Raw genomic sequence first — 20,556 nt, forward strand, 5'->3', positions numbered from 1 at the left:
GAACTGTATCAGTAAGGCTCGCCTATTCAATTGATACTGCGAGGATTATAAGGGGGGTAAACGGAAGATGCAAGGAAAGAAGTGTGAACTATATGACAGCTAAAATTATCCCTTACGATCATAAACCAGAATACATGTATTTATAAACGGCCTGCCACGTTTACTCTGTCGGGTTTTTGTTGGGTTTTTTTCTCCAAGATTGATATATTCTTACAGGGTAAAAATGTCAGCGTTCACAACTTATTCAGAGTAAATACTTCAAATTAGCCTCAGTCTCAAAAAGCATTTCAACGCTGGCGAAAAAAAAAATGTTTAGTAAGTTAGTATAATCATTAACGGCAAGATCTATAAAGAGAGCAATTGTTTCCTTTTATGAAGCATTGTTGCTGTCGTTGGTTTTTACCTCTCAGCTCGCAGTGTAGCCCTGCGTATCCCATGGGACACGTACAGTTGAACCCATATCGCGACTCTAGTTCAGCGCAAAGGCCGCCATTTTGGCAAGGTGATGAGTCGCAAGACAAGACTATAGCGGAAGGACATGAAAGTGATAGTGAATGGCGGGAGAAAGAGGAGCAAGTGATGAAAGCTGCGGTTTGAGTTCGAGCTATAGTATAAGCATAAAAAGTGGTATATGTTTGATGGGATGGAATGCAAAATATTAATACTTTGCAAAAATAATGATGAGAAAGACGTGACCAAGGTTAAGAGGAGCACATTAGCTCTCGACAACGTTATGTCATATAAATAGAAGGAAGACGAGGATAAAGTGTAAACTTAAAAAATATCATTATGTTAATGGAATAAAATTTCGTGCTTCACATGGACAGGGAGACGATAGAAATACACCAAGGTTTAGAAATTACTTTGTTAGTCTGACAATACATTTTAAAGAAACACAGAAATCATTTTTTTTTTAAAGCTTGATGTATGATGACAGAAATCAGAACGAAATGAAATGACTTGAAAAACCAGAAAGGTTGAAAATCGCCAACTGCTACAGTGTGGTCTCCATGATACGAGTGTACAGATACACGATAACGTTGTGGGAGTTTACACTGTTATGAAATGAGTAGTTGTCACGAATCTGTTCATTTGTGGTGATAATGGAATAAAGGACATGTCAAGTTCCTTGAAATTACCTTTGTTTTCACACAACAACCCCTCGTATCCCATTAGGCATGTACAATTGAAGCCGAATTCAGATTCTAGCTCAGAGCAAAGGCCGCCATTTTGGCATGGTGAAGATTGGCAAGATAGGACTACGAGAAGACAGATAGACATGAGAAGATAACGATGATGAAGAATAAACACAAATTAGAAAATACTTTATGAGCTTGCACAGACACACGGTAATCACAAAAAAAAAAAATGTGTGATGTACGAACAAAGACAATGAAACTGAAATAAATGAGATAAAAAGCCAGACAATTAGCATGCTTGAGAAATCATAGACCTAATTGGTAAATATTGTAAATCTATATGTTCCGATTACATCAGTGATTTAAAAGCACGAGGTACGTTTGGTGTATAGGATGTTAACAATTATTTGACAATGTTAGTTACCTCTTCTTTCACATAACTGCCCTTCATAACCCATTAGGCATGTACAGTTGAAGCCGAATTCAGATTCTAGTTCAGAGCAGAGACCGCCATTTTGGCATGGTGAAGATTCGCAAGAAAGAACTACACGAAAAAACGGGAAACAATGACCAAGTTTATTGATATGAAACAAGGGTTAGAAAGGAGAACAGTATGTCGAGAGAACAGTTACGACAAACTTTGAGAAAACATCTACAATGAGTAGTTATGAGATATGAGTCCTTAGCAACAGAAAGGTGTTATAATATTGGTTTTGTTGTTGTTGCATTACAATGGCTTGGAAACTGATACGAGAAAACATGAAGACCCCAGAAAATGACAACCTAAATGATGACGCAATCATTCATTTTGATTTTAAAACAAAATACGCCCACACACTCATGACTATGCCTATTACCTTTGGATTCACAAAAATGACCTTCATAACCAACTGGGCATGTACAGTTGAAGCCGAATTCAGATTCTAGCTCAGAGCAGAGACCGCCATTTTGGCAGGGTGAAGATTCACATGACAGAACTAAATGAAGAAACGAGAAAGACGACATAAAACGCATAACAGACAAGAAATAAAGAGAGGAACGTTAGAACTTGGAGAACTCACAGAAAGCAACGGAGAGAGTGTGAATGATAATAATGGAAGGAAAAAAATACACAGAGAGAAAATGTTACAGAAAAGAAGGACTTTCATTTATTCACTTTCCGCGGAAACGTAGCAATAAAAATAGATATATCAATTTACTAAACTTCACGAAATGCCTTCTGTTTTAAAACGTAAACCTGTAGTTATGTTCAAATCGTTTATATTTATATACATATAGATGAGGTTATATAGTGCGTTAGTTACCTTTGCTTTCACACAACAGCCCTTCATAACCAATTAGGCATGTACAGTTGAAGCCGAATTCAGATTCTCGTTCAGAGCAAAGACCGCCATTTTGGCAAGGTGCAGAGTCGCAAGAAAGAACTACATGAAGAATGCGAAAGACATACGACACATAGCAGTTGTATAGGGACAATGAACACGATGAACATGAACCAAGGCTTAAAACACGGTACTTAGCTGGACAATATGACTGCGATGTGTGCTGACACTCATAAACGAATAGTCAGAATAATCATATGATGTGAATATTAGAAACAGGCAGCTATAAAGAAAGTAAGTGTTGATGCTTTGTTAGTTTCTGTGAGGTGTTTTTTTTTTTTTTTTGCGGCTTGCAAAATCAGAAAAATGAAAGTTTTACCATGCAGTAGCCGGATTACAAATTCACAATAAATGATAGGTCCTATTTTATTATCATATCTCGAATCGTTAATCAGTTATGTTATTCTAGTAAAATATTAACCAATATCTGAAAAAAAAAGAACCCAAACCAAACATTAGTTACCTTTGCTTTCACATAAATGCCCTTCATAAGTATTTGGGCATGTACAGTTGAAGCCGAATTCAGATTCTAGTTCAGAACATAGTCCGCCATTTTGGCATGGTGAAGATTCGCAAGAAAGAACTACATGGTGAAATGAAAAAGACATGACAAGCGGGCGATGGACATTAAACAAAGGTAAGACACGAAAACCTCCACAAGATGCAAAACAAAGTAAGACGAACGTAGATATGGAAAACACAAACATGTATACAAAGCAAGACAAAACATAAAACAGAGCAGGACCTTGTTATTAATAATTTTGCTTCTCACAATATTTTACCTGTTGCATGCATAGGCATATATATATACTGAATTTGTATTAGAATTCATGGCATGGTAATTTTTGTTTTAAAGTGCAACCCTGCTGTGTTAATGTGATGTCATATGATATACGTTAGTTACCTTTGCTTTCGCAGAACCGCCCTTCATAACCCACTGGACATGTACAGTTGAAGCCGAATTCAGATTCTAGTTCTAAACAAAGGCCGCCACCTTGGCATGGTGAAGATTCGCAAGAAAGGACTACAAGGAGAAGCGAGAGAGACATGACGAGTAGACGATGGATATTGGACAGGAATTAGACATACTTTATGAGCTTGTCAATACACACAGAGTAATTATAGAGAAAAGAACGTTTGCTGTAAAAAAAAAACAAAACAAAACAAAACAAACGATGACCCCAAAAGAAATGCAATGACAAACCGGAAAGTAAGCCTTAGAAGTAAGCATCAGTAATCATAGAAAAAGAATGTTTGATGTGCAAATGATGGCAATGATAATTCAAAGAAATTGAATAAAAACCAGAGAGTTAGCATGTGAGAGGAATTATAATCCGAATTAGTTGGATTGACTTAGACATTCCGAGTAGATCTGTGATTTTATAGCACGACATTTATTTGTAACATCAACTATTAACATTAATTTGGCAATGTTAGGTACCTCTCATTTTACATAACTGCCCTTCATAACCCACTGGGCATGTACAGTTGAAGCCGAATTCAGATTCTAGTTCAGAGCAGAGACCGCCATTTTGGCAAGGTGAAGATTCGCAAGAAAGAACTACAAAGACAAATGAAAAAGACATGATAAGCGGACAATGGAAATGAAACAAAGTTAAGAAAATAATTAGAACCTTCACGAGATGAAAACACCAGCTGGAACAGTTTGGTTAAAGTGGATATGGAAAACAGATGCTAAGCAAGCGATGAAGCGAGGATCTTCGATTTATACCAATTGTACAGACATATTTATATATAACGTAGACTGGTAGAAGAGTTCATGAAATGGCGTTCTTCATTTGAAATACAAAGCTGTTGTGTCGCTCAAGGAATATTTCATATAACTGTATAATACAAATGAAGTTATACTTCGCGTTAGCTGCCTTTGCTTTTATACAACCGCCCTTCATAGCCATTACGCATGTACACATACAGCCGAGTTCGGATTATGCTTCGGAGCAGAGACCGCCATTTTGACTTGGCGGGGAATTACGAGAAGAAACGAAGGAGACGAATTAGTCAATCATGTTGATTTAGTTTTTGCGATACAATAGCGATTTTACAAACACATATCAAAGTTGTAGTTTATCTTATGTGAATCCTTGATGATTTTGAATGTCGTGCGTTAATAATATGCTAATAACCATAGAGCAGTACTGTAGCTACCTTTGGTTTCACACAACCGCCCTTCATAACCCACTGGGCATGAACAGTTGAAGCCGAATTCAGATTCTAGTTCAGAGCAGAGAGCGCCATTTTGGCATGGTGAAGATTCGCAAGGAAAAACTACATAAAGAAACGAAAGGAACATGACAAGCGGACGATGGATACGAAACAAAGATACGACAACAATTTGAACTTCCACAAGATGCAAAAAAAAAATAAGATACTTTGATGAACGCACAGATGGAAAGCACATTTACAAAGCAAGAGAGAACATGAACAGAGCAAGGACTATTGTTATGAATAATTTTGCTTCTCGCAATACTGTACAAATTGCATGCAAAGACATGTAAACAAAAGTTATATAGAGTTCATGACATGGAATCTTTCGTTTTGAAGTGCTAACCTGCTGTGTCAATTATAATGAGGTCACACCTCTGCTTTCACAGAATGGCCCAATCGGTCATACGCCATTGAACATTGAAGCCGATTTCAGATTCTAGTTCAGAGCAGAGACCATCATTCTGGTAAGGTTAAGACTCTCAAGAAAGAACTTTTGAAAAGAACGTTTGCTTTAAAAAAAATAATTCTAATAGTGAATAGATAGAATAAAAAATAGCCCTCCCCCCCCCCCCCAAAAAAAAGATTAACTGGAAAGTAAGCGCTAGGAAATGTTATCTAAGTCAGTGAAGTCTTTTAATTAAGTTTTCGCAGTGCAACAGCGATATTACAAATACATGGCAAATTCGTCGTTATGTGAGTTCTTCATGACCATGAATCTCTTATGTCAGTAATGTAATAAACCAGTCATTTCTTGTCATAATTAGTTACCTTTAGTTTCACACAACTGTCCTATATAACCCATAGAGCATGTACAGTTGAAGCCGAATTCAGATTCTAGTTCAGAGCAGAGACCGCCATTTTGGCAAGGCGAAGACTCGCAAGACAGAACTACGTGAAGAAATGGTAAACAAAGAGCATCTTTAGGTTGAAGATGGTTAGAGAACACAAGAGGGAAAGGTTACGACAAAGTTTACAGAAGTAGAGAAATCATCCAAAATTAAAAACGAGGGAATGGATGTTAGAACCAGACAGTTATCATGAAAGGGTACATTATTTTCTCCAAATCTAGAAACCTATGTCTGCTGTTGTAAAATATTGGAATTGTTCGCGTATTTTGCCTGCTGCTTTTTTTTTTTGGGGGGGGGGGGGGTTGGAAGTTGTTTTGCATTGATCACACCTACATATAGGTAATACGTCAATGTATGCAAAGAGACATAAAAGACAGGACAGCGAACGACAGACATGAGACAAAAGAGAGACAATAATTAGCACACTGACACACAAAAACCATCTACAAATGAGAATTTGCAAGTGAAATGGGAAGGACAGATATAGTTGGCATGTAAGAATGTAACACAAAGAGATGATTTCCTATGTTTGCTTCCCGCAAATATAATTGGTAAGGAAAGAAAAATATCGTAAAGTTAACGAAACGCCTTTTGTTTTAGAGTGGAGATCCGTTATGTTAATAATGGAATGATATACAGATGAAGTCATATACCGCATTAGTTACCTTGGCTTTCACAGAACCGCCCTTCATAACCTACTAGGCATGTGCAGTTGAAACCGAATGCATATTCTAGTTCAAAGCAGACGCCGCCATTTTGGCATGGTGAAGAGTCGCAAGAAAGAACTACACGAAGGAATGAAAAAGGCATGACAAGGACATGATGGCTGTGAAACAAAGGTAAGACAACAATTATAACCTCGACAATACACGAACAAGCCAACAAAATGAATTTGATGGATGAACTAAAAACAGCAAACACATACAGTTGGGGAGAGAAGTTGAAGAAAGCGCCTATGTTGAATTACTTTCAATAATTTCATGCCGATTGTTCAGTAGTAAATCAAATGAATTAATTTTTACAGGTAAATATTTGTCGTGTCAATAACGCTCTACATCATAACTCAGACGAGGTCATATGCTGTGTTAGTTACCTTTGCTTTCACACAACAGCCCTTCATAGCCCATTAGGCATGTACAGTTGAAGCCGAATTCAGATTCAAGTTCAGAGCAGAGACCGCCATTTTGGCATGGTGAAGATTCGCAAGACAGGACTACACGAAGAAATAGAAAACACAAAGCAGACTTGAGATTAAGGTGAAAAAAAAAAAGTCAGAGAACAGTAGAGGAGATGGTTGCGGCAAAGTCGACATACGTAAAGAAAGATTCCACAGTTAGAAAGAGGAAATAAGTGTTAGAAGCAGATAGCTATCAAGAAAGTATGTTCGTTTGTGTTCGTTTTTCCATCTGTACAAGATAGGATGGCTGAATTGTCCATATTCAACTGCACTTCCATAGTCTTCCATGGGGTCAATATGTAGATGTAGTTTGGGCGGACCACATCATCGGGCTATGCACTAATTGCTATTTGCGATGAATGAAGCAGGGTAGATCTTTTATGTACACGAGTTTTAACTCTCTCATTTATATACGGGACTTTCAGACGACAGGGTAATGCACAACATTGCTCAGCAAGACCCACTGGGATTCGAACCCGCGCCACTTATTCTATATTGTTTTCTGCGACTGTTGCAAAATAATGGAATCGTTCGTGCACATTCGTTGGTTTACTACTTTTGTTGGTTTTGCGTCCCAGTTAGTTAGGTAGTTACCTTTTGTTTCACAGAAAACGCCATCATAACCTATTAGGCATGTACAGTTGAAGCCGAATTCAGATTCTAGTTCAGAGCAAAGACCGCCATTTTGGCATGGTGAAGATTCGCAAGATAGGACTACGAGAAGAAATGGGAGAAAGATATGAAAAGATGACGAAGAATATTAAACACAAATTAGACAATATACTCTATGAGCTTGCACAGACACACAGTAATCACAAGAAAGAATGTGTGATTTACAAACAAAGACAATGAAACTGAAATAAATGATATAAAAAGCCAGAGAGTTCGCATGCTTGAGGAATTATAGACCTAATCCGTAAATGTTATAAATCTAGATGTTCCGATTATACATCTGTGATTTTAAAGCACGAGATACGTTTGTTATATAGGATGCTAACATTAATTTGACAATGTTAGTTACCTCTGCTTTCACACAGCCGCCCTTCGTAACCCATAGGGCATGTACAGTTGAAGCCGAATTCAGATTCTAGTTCAGAGCAGAGACCGCCATTTTGGCAAGGTGCAGATTCACAAGAAAGAACTACATGAAGAAATGAATAAGACATGACAAATGGATGTTGGACACGAAACAAAGGTAAAACGATTAAACCTCCATAAGATGCAAAAAAGAGTGAGAGTAAGAGTTTTAAGAAGATGAATATGGAAAAGACATGACAGAGCGAGTGAAAATACAAAACAGAGCAAGAACCTTTGCTATTAATGATTTTGTTTCACGCAGTACCATATACAAATTGCATGCAACAACAACAACAACAACAACAAAGCTTAACACAGACATTTGGCAAGAGAAGTTGTAATACGAAGGAAGAGCCTTTGTTAATAATTGTTTTCAGTAATATTCTCCGGAAATATGAAGTAAATTGTATGATACGATTTTTAAAGGGGCATATTCAATCGACGTGCCAATAAGACAGTAAATATTCAGATGAAGATATATACTGCGTTATATAGTTACCTCTGCTTTCACAGAACCGCCCTTCATAATTCATTAGGCATGTACAGTTGAAGCCGAATTCAGATTCTAGTTCGGAACAGAGGCCATCATTTTGGCATGGTGAAGATTCGCAAGACAGGACTACAAGAAGAAGCGAGGGAGACATAGGGAGCGTGAAATGAACATAAAGTACACTGAAGTAAGATTAGGAAAACACAATGTTCTGATGTTAGGAGAAACCGTGACGACACTACGATGGCATATACGAACAATTAAAAACAAGAATGAAATACACAAACAAGATATCATATAGACAGGAAAGATGGCCACCATTTTTGGCGTGGTTAAGAGATACAAAGCAGAAAATTACATGAAGAACAATTGACACGAAACAAAGTTTAAGACATACGTACACGGAAGCTTGAGAACTAGTTCCTGGCAATAATGGAAAACTTCCAAAGACATAGACTAGTATGAATTTTAGACACAAAAAAAAAGTTGTGAAGAAGGTAGAGAGTATGTTCCTGCGAATGTTTGGCTGTTCCTGCGATATCTTCGCAGACTCGTTTTTGACGTACAGTAGCTGGTTTTACACTTGCAATATAGAGTGAAGATGTCATTAAATTGGTATGGCAAATCGGTCAGGTTGAGACCAACATTCACGCCGATAACCCAAATGGCTATGTTAGTTACCTTTGCTTTCGCAGAACCGCCCTTCATAGCCAAGTGAACATGTGCAGTTGAAGCCGAATTCAGATTCAAGTTCAGAACAACGCCCACCATTTTGACATGGAGTAGATTCGCAAGAAAGAACTACAAGCAGAATTGAGGGGCATTACAAGCGCATTAAAACATGAAAAAAAAGGTTTAAAACACATGATTTGAAAGAACAACATGAAAAAGCATAGGAATTGACAAGCTAGCAATGGACAAGAATCAGTGTACATAATAAAGAATCTAGACATGACGTTACAGAAGCACACAACAGTGAGGTCAACATAGATGAATGTGAAAAATACAGACCGTTATCGAGGATAAATACAAGCCAAAGAAGGGACTCCTATAACATTTTGACGATTTTTGTAACACATGACAAACTGCAGATCATGAGAAATGGGGCCAAGATTTGGTTTGTGTGAACAGATTGTATTCGAGTCTTTAGCAAAATACATTATTCTTTAGGATTCACAGAACTACCCTCCTTAACCAGTGGGACATGTATGTAATAGCTATAGCCGAAATCAGAATTTAGTTCAGAACAGTAAGCTTGCCATTTTGACATGAAAAGAATACTGTGCGGACAGAGGGGGAAAAGTTATACTAATGAGTGATACTCCAAGAATAAAAGAAATGTGGAAAGATTCTGTGATAATTGAGGGAAGTTTTAAGCAAAAATTTTAGACAAGACAAGACATTGCAAGAAAGTGTTGGAAGCATTACTGCGACTAAGAATGTTTATCCTCGACAATATTTCATTATTTGTATCTGCGTCTGCGCCTGATATTTCAAACAAATACTGCGTTGAGTCAGAGTGAATAAAGAACACAATTAGTTTCATATAGGCCTACTTACTAGGAAAATCATAAATGCGTGAAATAAAAAGAGATCGAGTAACTTCCTTGTTAGCAAAGCGCAGAAGAGATTGGTAGGATGGAAGAGTATATTCAAGTTGTATCCTCCAAGAAATACAAGAACAATAATTATGTTATCAGTGAGAACTGGGACGGTGTTAGTTACCTCGGTCTTGGCAATGAAGCCCTTCATACCCATCAGGACAAGTACAGTTGAAACCAACTACTGAATCTAGTTCTGAACAAAGGCCGCCATTTTGGCAGGGTGAAGATTCGCAAGACGAAACTGGTAGGAAATAGGCAGGAACACAGAAGTATTGACGCAATTCATGAAGAAATACAACGCTAAAGCGCGCGCGCACACACACACACACACACTCACATGTTTGTCCTGTTGGCATGCATATGCAGACATTAGAAACATAAAGATAATGTAAGTGAGAAGAAAAAATATGTTTCCACAGAAGACGTGATCGCATGAACACACACACTGAACACTGAAAAGGAGTAAAATGATCATGAGCACAGCGGTACTTCATTTGTTGATGATCTATTCGAGGTTGGGGTAAGATTAATAACACTGACATTAACAAGACAGAAATTATTATTCCTGTTAGAAATGACACCGATGAGACAACCACGACAAAGAAATTGATTTTGTTATCATGTGTGTTACTAGAATTTGTTGTTCCTACTGTAGAGGCAAGAAACATATAAAGAAAATAGAGGATAGATCTGATATTCGCCCATTAGGCATATATATAGAAGGTAATGCATCTCATAGAGTGCTCACGAATGCATCGCGATGAAAGTAATGCAGAAAAAGGGAATCAAGATATGATAAATGCTTGCATAACTGATGTCAACACGAATCAAAAAAAAAGTTTGTGTCAGAGGAAGAAGCGTGACATATTGCAGGGCCGCGTAAAAGGTTTGGGAAATGACTTCCAGATTCGACCTCCCCGCGCCGTAATGCTTTGCATCTTTACCTCTCGTTGCACACTGGGATCCAGTGTAGCCGCTCGGGCAGACACACACATATCCATTTCCGGTCCCCTGGTTGAAACAGGTACCTCCATTGAGACAGGGGGCGGAGTCACACGGGCGTACTTCGGAGGAAAGGCGAAACACAGCAGGATTTTTATAAATCATTCTCCCTATTCCTGAGTATTATGACCATAAGTAATTTATGCCTGATTAAATATGTAGGCTTAATTAGAACGGGGTCAGCTTGACAGAATCGAATGTCAGATCAAGCATTCACTCGCTTGCCGTCAATACACTGCACCAGTTTTTATAAGGTCGGCATTATCAAATTCTCTTGAAGAAAGTGAGCATCGACCGAGTCATGCGCATCGCCCTGACCATTTTAATGACCAACATGATTTCATTTGAATTTGAGTGTCATACGTTTAGTTATCAAACATCCATCGCAAACATAAAGGAAATAAATGTCTTCTTTGTAACCTGTCCTTTTTTTCTTTCTTTAATTAATTAATGATTTTTTTTTTTGGTGGTTAAGTAGATTCCATGGAATAAACAGCGGAATCATGTCAGTGTTCATGGTCTCATAACCCTGCAGTATCTATTATAACTTTTCTACCACCGCCATGCTGCAGTTTTGACTATGCAATCACATGCTGTTTTGACAGAGCTGTAGTGTCGCATATACGAGGCAATATCATTCCCACTGTAGTCGACAATGTCGACAACAAACATATAATACACTTTGTAGTTTCAGCGAAAAGTTATCTTTTTTTAAAACTAGATAATAATAACACGTTTCCAAAATAGTGTCCGAAGCTGCAATCTCTCGAATTCATGTGTACGTCTGCGTGTACGTTTGTGCGCGAGAGCCTATCTTCTCTATCCAAATACGCAAATGTACACATACTTCGACAAATCTTACACAGAAAGTATAAGAGAAATACTAACCTGCATTTTGACACTGAGAGCCAGTGAAGTCCACAGGACAAACGCAAGAGTACCCAAAACCTGACGTCAGTTCAGAACAAGCACCACCATTGAGGCAGGGGTTTGAGTCACAAGCCAACACTGTAAAACACGAGAGAGAAAATGACGATTTCACTGCTCATCCGTCTAAATTTCCTACTAATATCAACTTTTCTATCATCATTTCCTTTCAGAATCAAATAAGGAATCATTCGCATTATGGTACTGAAAGACACATGAGCATGCATCCCTTTGGACAATGCAAGTTAGAATGGCGAGGAGTAAGTTATTTCTAATTTCTTAAATGTTGAAAAGTCACTTATTACCTGGATGTTGCGTTACACACACTACTCACTTCTAACACTTTAGTATTTTTTTTTCATTTCTGCATTCACTCAGAAGTTCACAATAAAAATGCACTTATTAAAATGTAGAAATGACAGGTAAACCTACAGAAATCTTTAAAACGTGATATCAAGATGACTGGTGAAACTGTTCAAACTCTCTTCGGTACTGACTCGCTTAGTTCTGTTCCTTATAGAATAATTAGTTGACGTGGACAAAATGCATTTACGCGGCCATCTGAAGATTTAGACGTACCTTGATTTTCACAGCGAGTCCCTGTAAAGCCCAGTGGACAATCGCAGGTGTACCCGACTCCCACGGAGAGCTCGGAGCAAACCCCGCCATGCATGCACGGACTCGACGGGCACGTCAGCACTAAATTAATGACACAATGATCGCAACTGGTTGATGGCATGAAGCTAATGTATAGGGACTACAACATGCACGTATTATACACAGTGACATAATTGAGCAAGCTAGCTGCTCTCAGCTGCGAAGCTATATTAGTGCACATTATTGACACAAGATAATACACAATACAAAACACATGCATGTACACACAGTCAAGCTACAATCACAACGACAAAAATAAAAACCAATTTCATAGAGACCTTGGCTACTTCTCTCTCTTCACGATATAAAACGATGGGTATCACGTAAAATCCCGTTTATTACTCCATTAAGTTAACGTATGCATACTATATCTTAATATCGTGAAGTAGGATATTCAAGTAACTAACACACTACACTTGCTCCCCCCCCCCCCCCCATTTGAACAACAGGTAAATAACACATTGATACAGTAACTGACGCAAGACGGTCTGTTGAATAACGTGCAAAAATGAGCATCACTGCATTACCTCGACACAACACTACACTTGTATAGACTCTAGTTGTGTATAAGATTTTCATTGTTGCCTCTATGGTATGAATAAGAACATGTCTTCACAGTGACAATTTGGTCAATTTAAACAGACCTTATAATCTTTATTTGGGTATATATTACGTTATGTCATGATGCCTTGACCGGCGTGCTCGTTGGATCCGCGTCCGTGCGAATAACAACCAATCAGCTTATTTCTACAATTTGCTCTATATCGAGCATCAATATTTCCTTTAGCAATGGCGCCATTTGTTTGAGGTTTGTTGAATGAATTTACGTGTTAATTAATCACTCACCCATATCTTCGCATCGAGAACCTGTGAAGCCAGTTGGACAGTTGCACACATATCCCAACGAAGCCTGATTCTCTAGGCAGACACCGCCGTTCAGACAGGGACTTGACGTGCATGTGAACACTGCAAACGATTCAAATTTGACATAATTATTTATGCACATAAATGCATTTACAAACCTGCAGTCACGGTCTGCTGTGGAAACTGAAAGAATTGATAACATGCGGTATTACTCTTTATTACAAGAGAAAAAACATTATGTATGGTCACAAAGAAAAGTATCTCAAGAGAATTACATGCATACTGAAATCTCACAACATATTATTTTGTATTATCATTCTCCCAACGTACCGTGACCGGCATTTACTCATCTCATCGAACATAACTTCGCTTGACTGCTCTCAACTAAGTCAAAAATCATTAATTTTTTGGGAACATTATTCCTAAACAATATTTTCGAATTTAGTCAAGACAAAAGCGATCGTTTATCATTATTAACAGAGTAACATTATTCGTACCTCTTGTGGCACAAGTGAGGCCAGTGTATACCGGCGGACACAGGCAAATGTAACCTGAGCCAGACCCCGATTCCAGGCAAGTGGCTCCATTCAGGCAAGGGTTTGAAGAACAGGTTAGCACTGCAAATCAATCATTCGTTTAAAACAAAGCATATTACTGTTTTTAGACGAGAAATTGGGGGAGGGGGATAACACTGACACTGGTAGTGTATACTTCTCTGCTTATTATTTTTGTCTACCAAATTTATGAACAAATGATCGATTAAAAAAAAATCATCTGTTTAACAAAACGAAATCGGGATATATTATACATTTTTGCAAGTCTAAATGCAATGTTCTGAAGAACAACACAGCACTGCAAAGGAATCATTCATTTAGAACTAAGCATAGTACTTGGACGAGAAATGTTTGAAAAATAGCACTGGTAGTGTTATTACCTTAACACAACTCTGCTTATTTATTTAGTATACCAAAATCATGAACAAAAGATTGATTTTTTCCTTAAATTTTCATTGTTTAACAAAATTTCAGAAGCATATATATACAGCTGTAGGGTCTACATTTCCATGAAGCAGTGGGGACAATGAAGTATTGAAGATATGCATACTACTCTGATGACATGAAAATTGATGATTGGTGTACACTCACTCGACCTTATCTTTATTAATATCGATATCATACAAGTAGGCTTTGGATGCATGTAATTTCCAGTCACTTTCAAAACATATTAATTGACTTTAGAACTGATACGCACCTGGCACTTCGCAGGTGGGACCGCTATGTGACGGCGGACACAAACAGAAGAATCCTGACCCCGATCCGGACTCCATACACGTCGCTCCATTTTGACAGGGGTCGGATGAACACGCAAGTGCTGCAAACAATAAAGGAACATAATTAGTGCATAAGCTCACTTGCATGCTGTGTTGCAGTTACGAGGTTGTATGTACTGATCAGCAATATTGTTGCCGCCGTGTGTGCGTTGCTCATGATACAAGACAACTGACTGAAAAATAAAATCGAGATCATGTCGGCAAAAACCAAAGATTTTGTATCCCACATTATCTGGGGAATCTCTTAGTCATACTATTTAGACTGTTTGTCAAATCGCGTATTTTATACCATATGTATTATGCAGAATGATTTGAAGTAGTGCCCTAATGTTTATATGTGAAAGGAAATATCTTTAAAAAATGAAGGAAGCAATGAATATGCTCTTAATAATCATAGTCAACTTTATTTCTTGTGTCTATTCCTTTCCCTTACAAGCGATAAAAACACTAATTCCGAAATGATACCAAGTGTTATCATGAAGGATACAATAATATACATCTTCCCTCTCAACAAATAATGAAAACTGATTAGACGGTACTGACAAGTCATTGGACTGTTACATATTACCTTCTCTAAAGTAAACTTAAGTCCATGAAGTTGTCCAGCCATCACTTTCACACACGCCCTTAATTTGTTTATCTTTAATGAAAGCTTTTCGAGGCCAATAAAACAAGGATAAAAGCATAAAGACCTCCAGGCATCGAAACTTACAGGTTGTCGCACTACAGGTAAGACCAGTGTAGCCAGGGGGACAAACACAGATGAAGCCTAGGGCTGAGTCTACGCAGGTCGCTCCATTGAGACACGGATCCGAGGAGCAAGCAGGAACTAATTTGGAATGAAATCAGAAGAAAAACGATGTCAGTTTTCTGATACACGGCAAGATGGGATTTGAAAACTGTTCATCAACACGTCTTCATACCAACATATAACAAACAAACAAACAAACAAAGGTGCACCTCTACAACTTCGCTAATAATTCGTAAATACTATTAGTATTTACGAATTTCCTTTTATTAGCTGTACATTGCAATGTGGCTGTGCGCGGCCCTGTCGCTGTGCACAAGTGTTACACTTGTGTACGGCGGCGGGGCTGTGTGTAGTCAATTGCAATGGTCCTGTGGAAGTTATTCAATGTGCACTCGTCGTCGCCATGTCGGGCGGGAGTGGGCGGGCTTTCGGACTGCCAAGAGTTATTTTATCCTATTTTCGAAATTGAATTCAATAATTATGATAATGAACAATACTTTTCTCCGCATTACGGAGGGGGGGGGGGGGAGGGGGGAGGGGGGAGGGGGGGGGGGCTGTCCAATCAGATGCTTTTGGAGGTCTCTGCCAAACCATTTTTGGTTGGGTATATACAGTTATGTTTTGCATTAGTGGGTATTCTTGCATGTACGACCCTTTATAGTATGTTTGTTAGTAAGAAGTTATTTGAATATTTGAAAAAAAGCATAAAAAACACAGATAAGTGTTTAAATTGTTTGTATCAATGAAATGTTTTTGTGTTGAAGTAATAACTTTGTAATTCATTTATCCTCTGTAAAATTATGTTGCTTCGAGAAATCAATAAATTCTATCAATTGAAAAAAAAAATTCGCTAATTTGCTACTTAGTTTGTTTGAAGTTTCCCTTGTAATGAAGAATTGCGGGCTGTTCTTTGTGATAAAACCTCCAAAGCCTAAAACCATTGAGCAAAGAGAGAACAGTCTTTACCTGATGTGTTGCACATGGGTCCCGTGAATCCTGCAGAACACAGGCAAACATATCCCTCTCCGTCTATTGAAGTGAAGCACGTGGCACCGTTCAAACAAGGGTTGGACGCACATGGTGCTTCTGAATAGGGAAAAAATATTAATATTTGGATTTTTTCTGCTATGATTATTCTCTATTCTCAATCTTTTGGTAAATCAATTTAATGTTCTTGACGTTCTGTTCATCTCGAGCATGTTACATTTGAATGTATGTTTATTCACAAAGAATGACATTCGCTGTTACACTACTTTAGAAAATGAAAAGTAAAGGGATTTGGCGGTTTAGTGATAATAAATGATAACACTAAGATCACCTACAGTGGATGTGACATGCTGTCGACTTGCAAAATGTAATGAGACTTTGGAATCCTTTGGAAATCCGATCGTATAGAAGAAAATCTGCATATTGACATCACTGAATGATGGTAATGTACCTTGGAATTGACAGGTAGGCCCGCTGTACGTCGGAGGACATAGGCAGAAGAAACCTGTACCGGATCCAGACTCCATACAGGTCGCTCCATTTTGGCAGGGGTTGGAAGAACATGCTGCAACTGCGAATAATACGCACGAGATTATTGTATTAATGCAAAACTGTGAATGCTATAACTTTTTTAAATGAACCCTGCTTTTTATGCCTTGTTCGCGTGATTTGTTTCTTAGAAGCATCTACAGGGTGGGAAGTACGTCTCATCGATTTTGCAAATTAAAAGCATGATAGCAGAATTTAGATAGAATTTGATATTGCATTTTATAATAAACAAATGGCTCTAACATTTTATATCCAGAAAAATAAAAACACAACGTGCTCGCCTTGTAGGTGACACTGAAATATTCTCTCTCTCTCTCATTTACTGCGTGGTACTTTTTTCGCGTTTATTTATTGGGGGGGGGGGGGGAGGGGGTCAAAAGTTGCGTGCCTATTTGACTAATTTGATTTTCTCTACTCTTATAGAATACGTCCATATAGTCAACAATGATAGTGATGAGTATACAATAGCCATTTTCATCCATCTGTAATAATAATGGTGAAATCAACGAAGCTGCATGTATTTTCATATCTCACCTGGCGATTCACAGAGTGTTCCTGTGAACCCAGTGGCACAAAGGCAAGCGAATCCGTCACCAGTTTGTGAGCTGAAGCAGGTAGCACTGTTTAGACACGGATCAGAAGCACATGCCGATTCTGTGTGAAAGGAATTGGCATGAGTTCGTTACACGAGGAAGCGATATAAGAAATAGTCAACACCAAGTAAAGAGACCAATGAGAGTACGCAGGATATTTGCTCCACCTTCAGACAGAAAACTTTTTTTGCTTAATGATAACATTTCTCTCCTAATATCATAGCAAAAGATATAAGACTTCAGGCACTGTAGAGCTGAAAAAGGCCAATGTACTAAGGTAATGTCCTTTTTTTAATTGTTTGATAACTAGAACGTAGGAAAAGCACATTCGTTGACATATTGTGAAACGACTAAATTTAGACAGGGAGATTTTCAGTGAAACATTGCACCATAGCACAATACTGATTAATTTCTTATTGCAACCCGACGAATGTTTTAAAAAGTCCATGAGATTCATGGTGTTGCGGGAGATGGAGTGAAATACCATGCACAGGTAATTCTAGCTCCTACCTCTATCTTGACAGAATGTTCCCGAATAACCATCCGGGCATTCGCAGGTAAATCCGTTCTCATTTTCGATACAGGTGGCGCCATTTTGACAAGGATCTGAAGAGCATGGGGGAGCTGTAGCATATGCAACAACAACAAGAAAGAAAGAAAGAGTAAAATATGGAAGCCGTTATAAACTCATTCATTCAAACTGGAGTGGTCTTCTTTCACAAACTGTTCTCGTTATCATTCCTTAATAGAACAAGAAGTCCAATTAGGATATCAGTGTGAAAAGGAAAAAAATATTTAAGTTTCTGTTCATATTTCGAATTTGAAAGTTATGTTGGCACACCAAATTTCACACATTTTTTCTTTTCTTTCTGAAGTTACGTCTTGGGAAAACAACAAAACACTGGAATCAATATTCGGTAGTTTACGGTACAGAGAAATTTATTTATCTCATTGGCTATAATAGTTTTGAAATGCGATACGAATTTCATGCGGTATGCAAGTCAATTTTTCATGAACATATAAAGCGGCCTTCGAAAAGCAAGCCAAAGAATGGGCAAAGCACGAGCGGTAGCTGGTTAAGCATTCATTTCTATAGCAAACAAGGAAAGACAGAGCCTCTTGCAATAGAACAGCGTAGAATAGCAATGGAATAGAATTATGGCAGTGTCCTGACAAGCACCTTATAGGCAGACCACTATACATGATTCATCAGTAAGACTTATTACAATGTTCTCAAAATGATATCAAGTCTTTACGAAATAAACACAAATCAACCAACGTTAAAGACGTTTAGTGATTGCAGCCACATAGCAATTGCTTTATGCCGATATCAAAGAGATATTGGCTTCTTTTAAGTTGACATCTTGTCATGTAAATGATAATATTATCATACTGAGGGAGAAAGGATGCTACAGACGTAAGCTGCAACAACACTTCACTTTACTGTAAAACATGGTATGACCATTGAAGTTCTCGGGTGATGCCACACGCACACATCACGCAGAACTGTTGAAGTTCCAATAATGACATATTGCGTCGACATTTAAAGGCACTAAATAACATCGAAACCATTTAAATCTCAGAGCTGCATAATCCCATATGCTACCGGTGTCTCTGATGTATCGGTTTGATATTGAACTAGGGGAGTAAATTAAGGGTGTAATCAACCCCCAAAAGATGAATTTGAGTGACCGGATTTACCATAAGTTTCATATTCACCAGACCACAGTACGTGTTAGAATAGACCCTTAATGAAACGGTTTATTAGCATGGTGACCTTTTATTCAGCTTATCTTTCTTGATGGTGACGGCAAAATATCAAAACCTTCCGATGTTGGGTGTTCTGGATCTTTGTTGTTGTTGTTTGTTTGTTTGTATGTTTGTTTGTTTTTTTTTGCATGCATAGTAAACACCTTCTTACAGCTCAACTACACAAATACTCAAATTGAGTCGACACAATGCATTTGAACAGTGGTCCTAAAATTGCTTTCAATCGTACCTTGATGATCGCAATTAGTTCCATGGTAGCCCGTCACGCAGAGACACACATAGTGCGAGCCCGTCTGGGACTCGAAACAAATTGCACCATTGAGACACGGATATGAGGAGCATGGGGACACTGTGAACGTAGCAAAATGGTGATATGGATGGAAAGCACAAGAGATGCATGACATGGGATGCAGAGAATGATGATGAAAAGCAGATACATGTATAACCCGCACCATGATACGCCATTGAATGGCAAGCGAATGAAAGCACTGCAGGAAATGTGACGGATGATTTTTATAGGGTAATGATTCTTAAATTGAACAGATCTTGGAGAACAGAGGGTTTTATGAACATGATAGGATTGATACTAGACGGACGATGCATGAACACAATGACTTTAAAAAACACAAAAGATATCGAATAGTTCTAGTAATGTGCGGGGGTTTTGAAACATGCAGCATGCATGAATGAATGGAAGATGAAACAGAAACAAGGATGATATAGTTCATCCAGCGATGATATATCGAAGGAGGGACAGAAATAAAAAATGCAAGGAATAGAGAACGTATCACGTGCACAAGGGCCGATGGCCTGAAATGTAGGTAGAGAAATGCTTTGACAATAATATGCATGGCACAGAACATTTTCATTACATAGCGCAGTTTCGCTGTTTCATAAACAGGGAGATAGGACTTCAGCATTCCCACAGATGGTAGACGGTGCAAATGAAGAGATGCATTTGTCAATTCGGATGATGATGATGTGCATGATAACAATCTTGTTAGTTTCAGAATGGATTCAAATGGCAGTGCTTGCTTTTGGTGACTTTTTTTTTTGTTAGCAAACAATACCTGATTGATTTATCACTTATTTTCATGTGATATGAAAGTATGATATGACGCATAAGTTAGTTTGTTGTTTTTGTTGGACACAGGAATAGATGACAAACCTATGAGTTCGCAAT

The 20,556-nt window shown here is 38.1% G+C and overlaps 1 protein-coding gene across 1 annotated transcript in view; it reads right to left on the minus strand.

The window, feature by feature from the left end:
- Positions 1-17,002, minus strand: part of LOC139742321 (uncharacterized) — a 50,668-nt gene extending 33,666 nt beyond the window's left edge. The window contains exons 1-9 of the mRNA XM_071652897.1: positions 16,942-17,002; positions 16,441-16,560; positions 15,436-15,552; positions 14,645-14,764; positions 13,891-14,010; positions 13,376-13,495; positions 12,452-12,571; positions 11,834-11,953; positions 10,888-11,007 (exon numbers count right to left, since the gene is read on the minus strand). Of these exons, the coding sequence (XP_071508998.1) occupies positions 10,888-11,007; positions 11,834-11,953; positions 12,452-12,571; positions 13,376-13,495; positions 13,891-14,010; positions 14,645-14,764; positions 15,436-15,552; positions 16,441-16,560; positions 16,942-17,002 (1,018 nt within the window). The remainder of the gene's footprint in view (positions 1-10,887; positions 11,008-11,833; positions 11,954-12,451; positions 12,572-13,375; positions 13,496-13,890; positions 14,011-14,644; positions 14,765-15,435; positions 15,553-16,440; positions 16,561-16,941) is intronic.
- Between the last annotated feature and the right edge of the window lie 3,554 nt (positions 17,003-20,556).

This window comes from Diadema antillarum, unplaced genomic scaffold, assembly GCF_040938485.1.
Source record: "Diadema antillarum isolate AM-2024a unplaced genomic scaffold, OU_Dant_1.0 seq00000996_RagTag, whole genome shotgun sequence".
NCBI classification, from domain to species: domain Eukaryota; kingdom Metazoa; phylum Echinodermata; class Echinoidea; order Diadematoida; family Diadematidae; genus Diadema; species Diadema antillarum.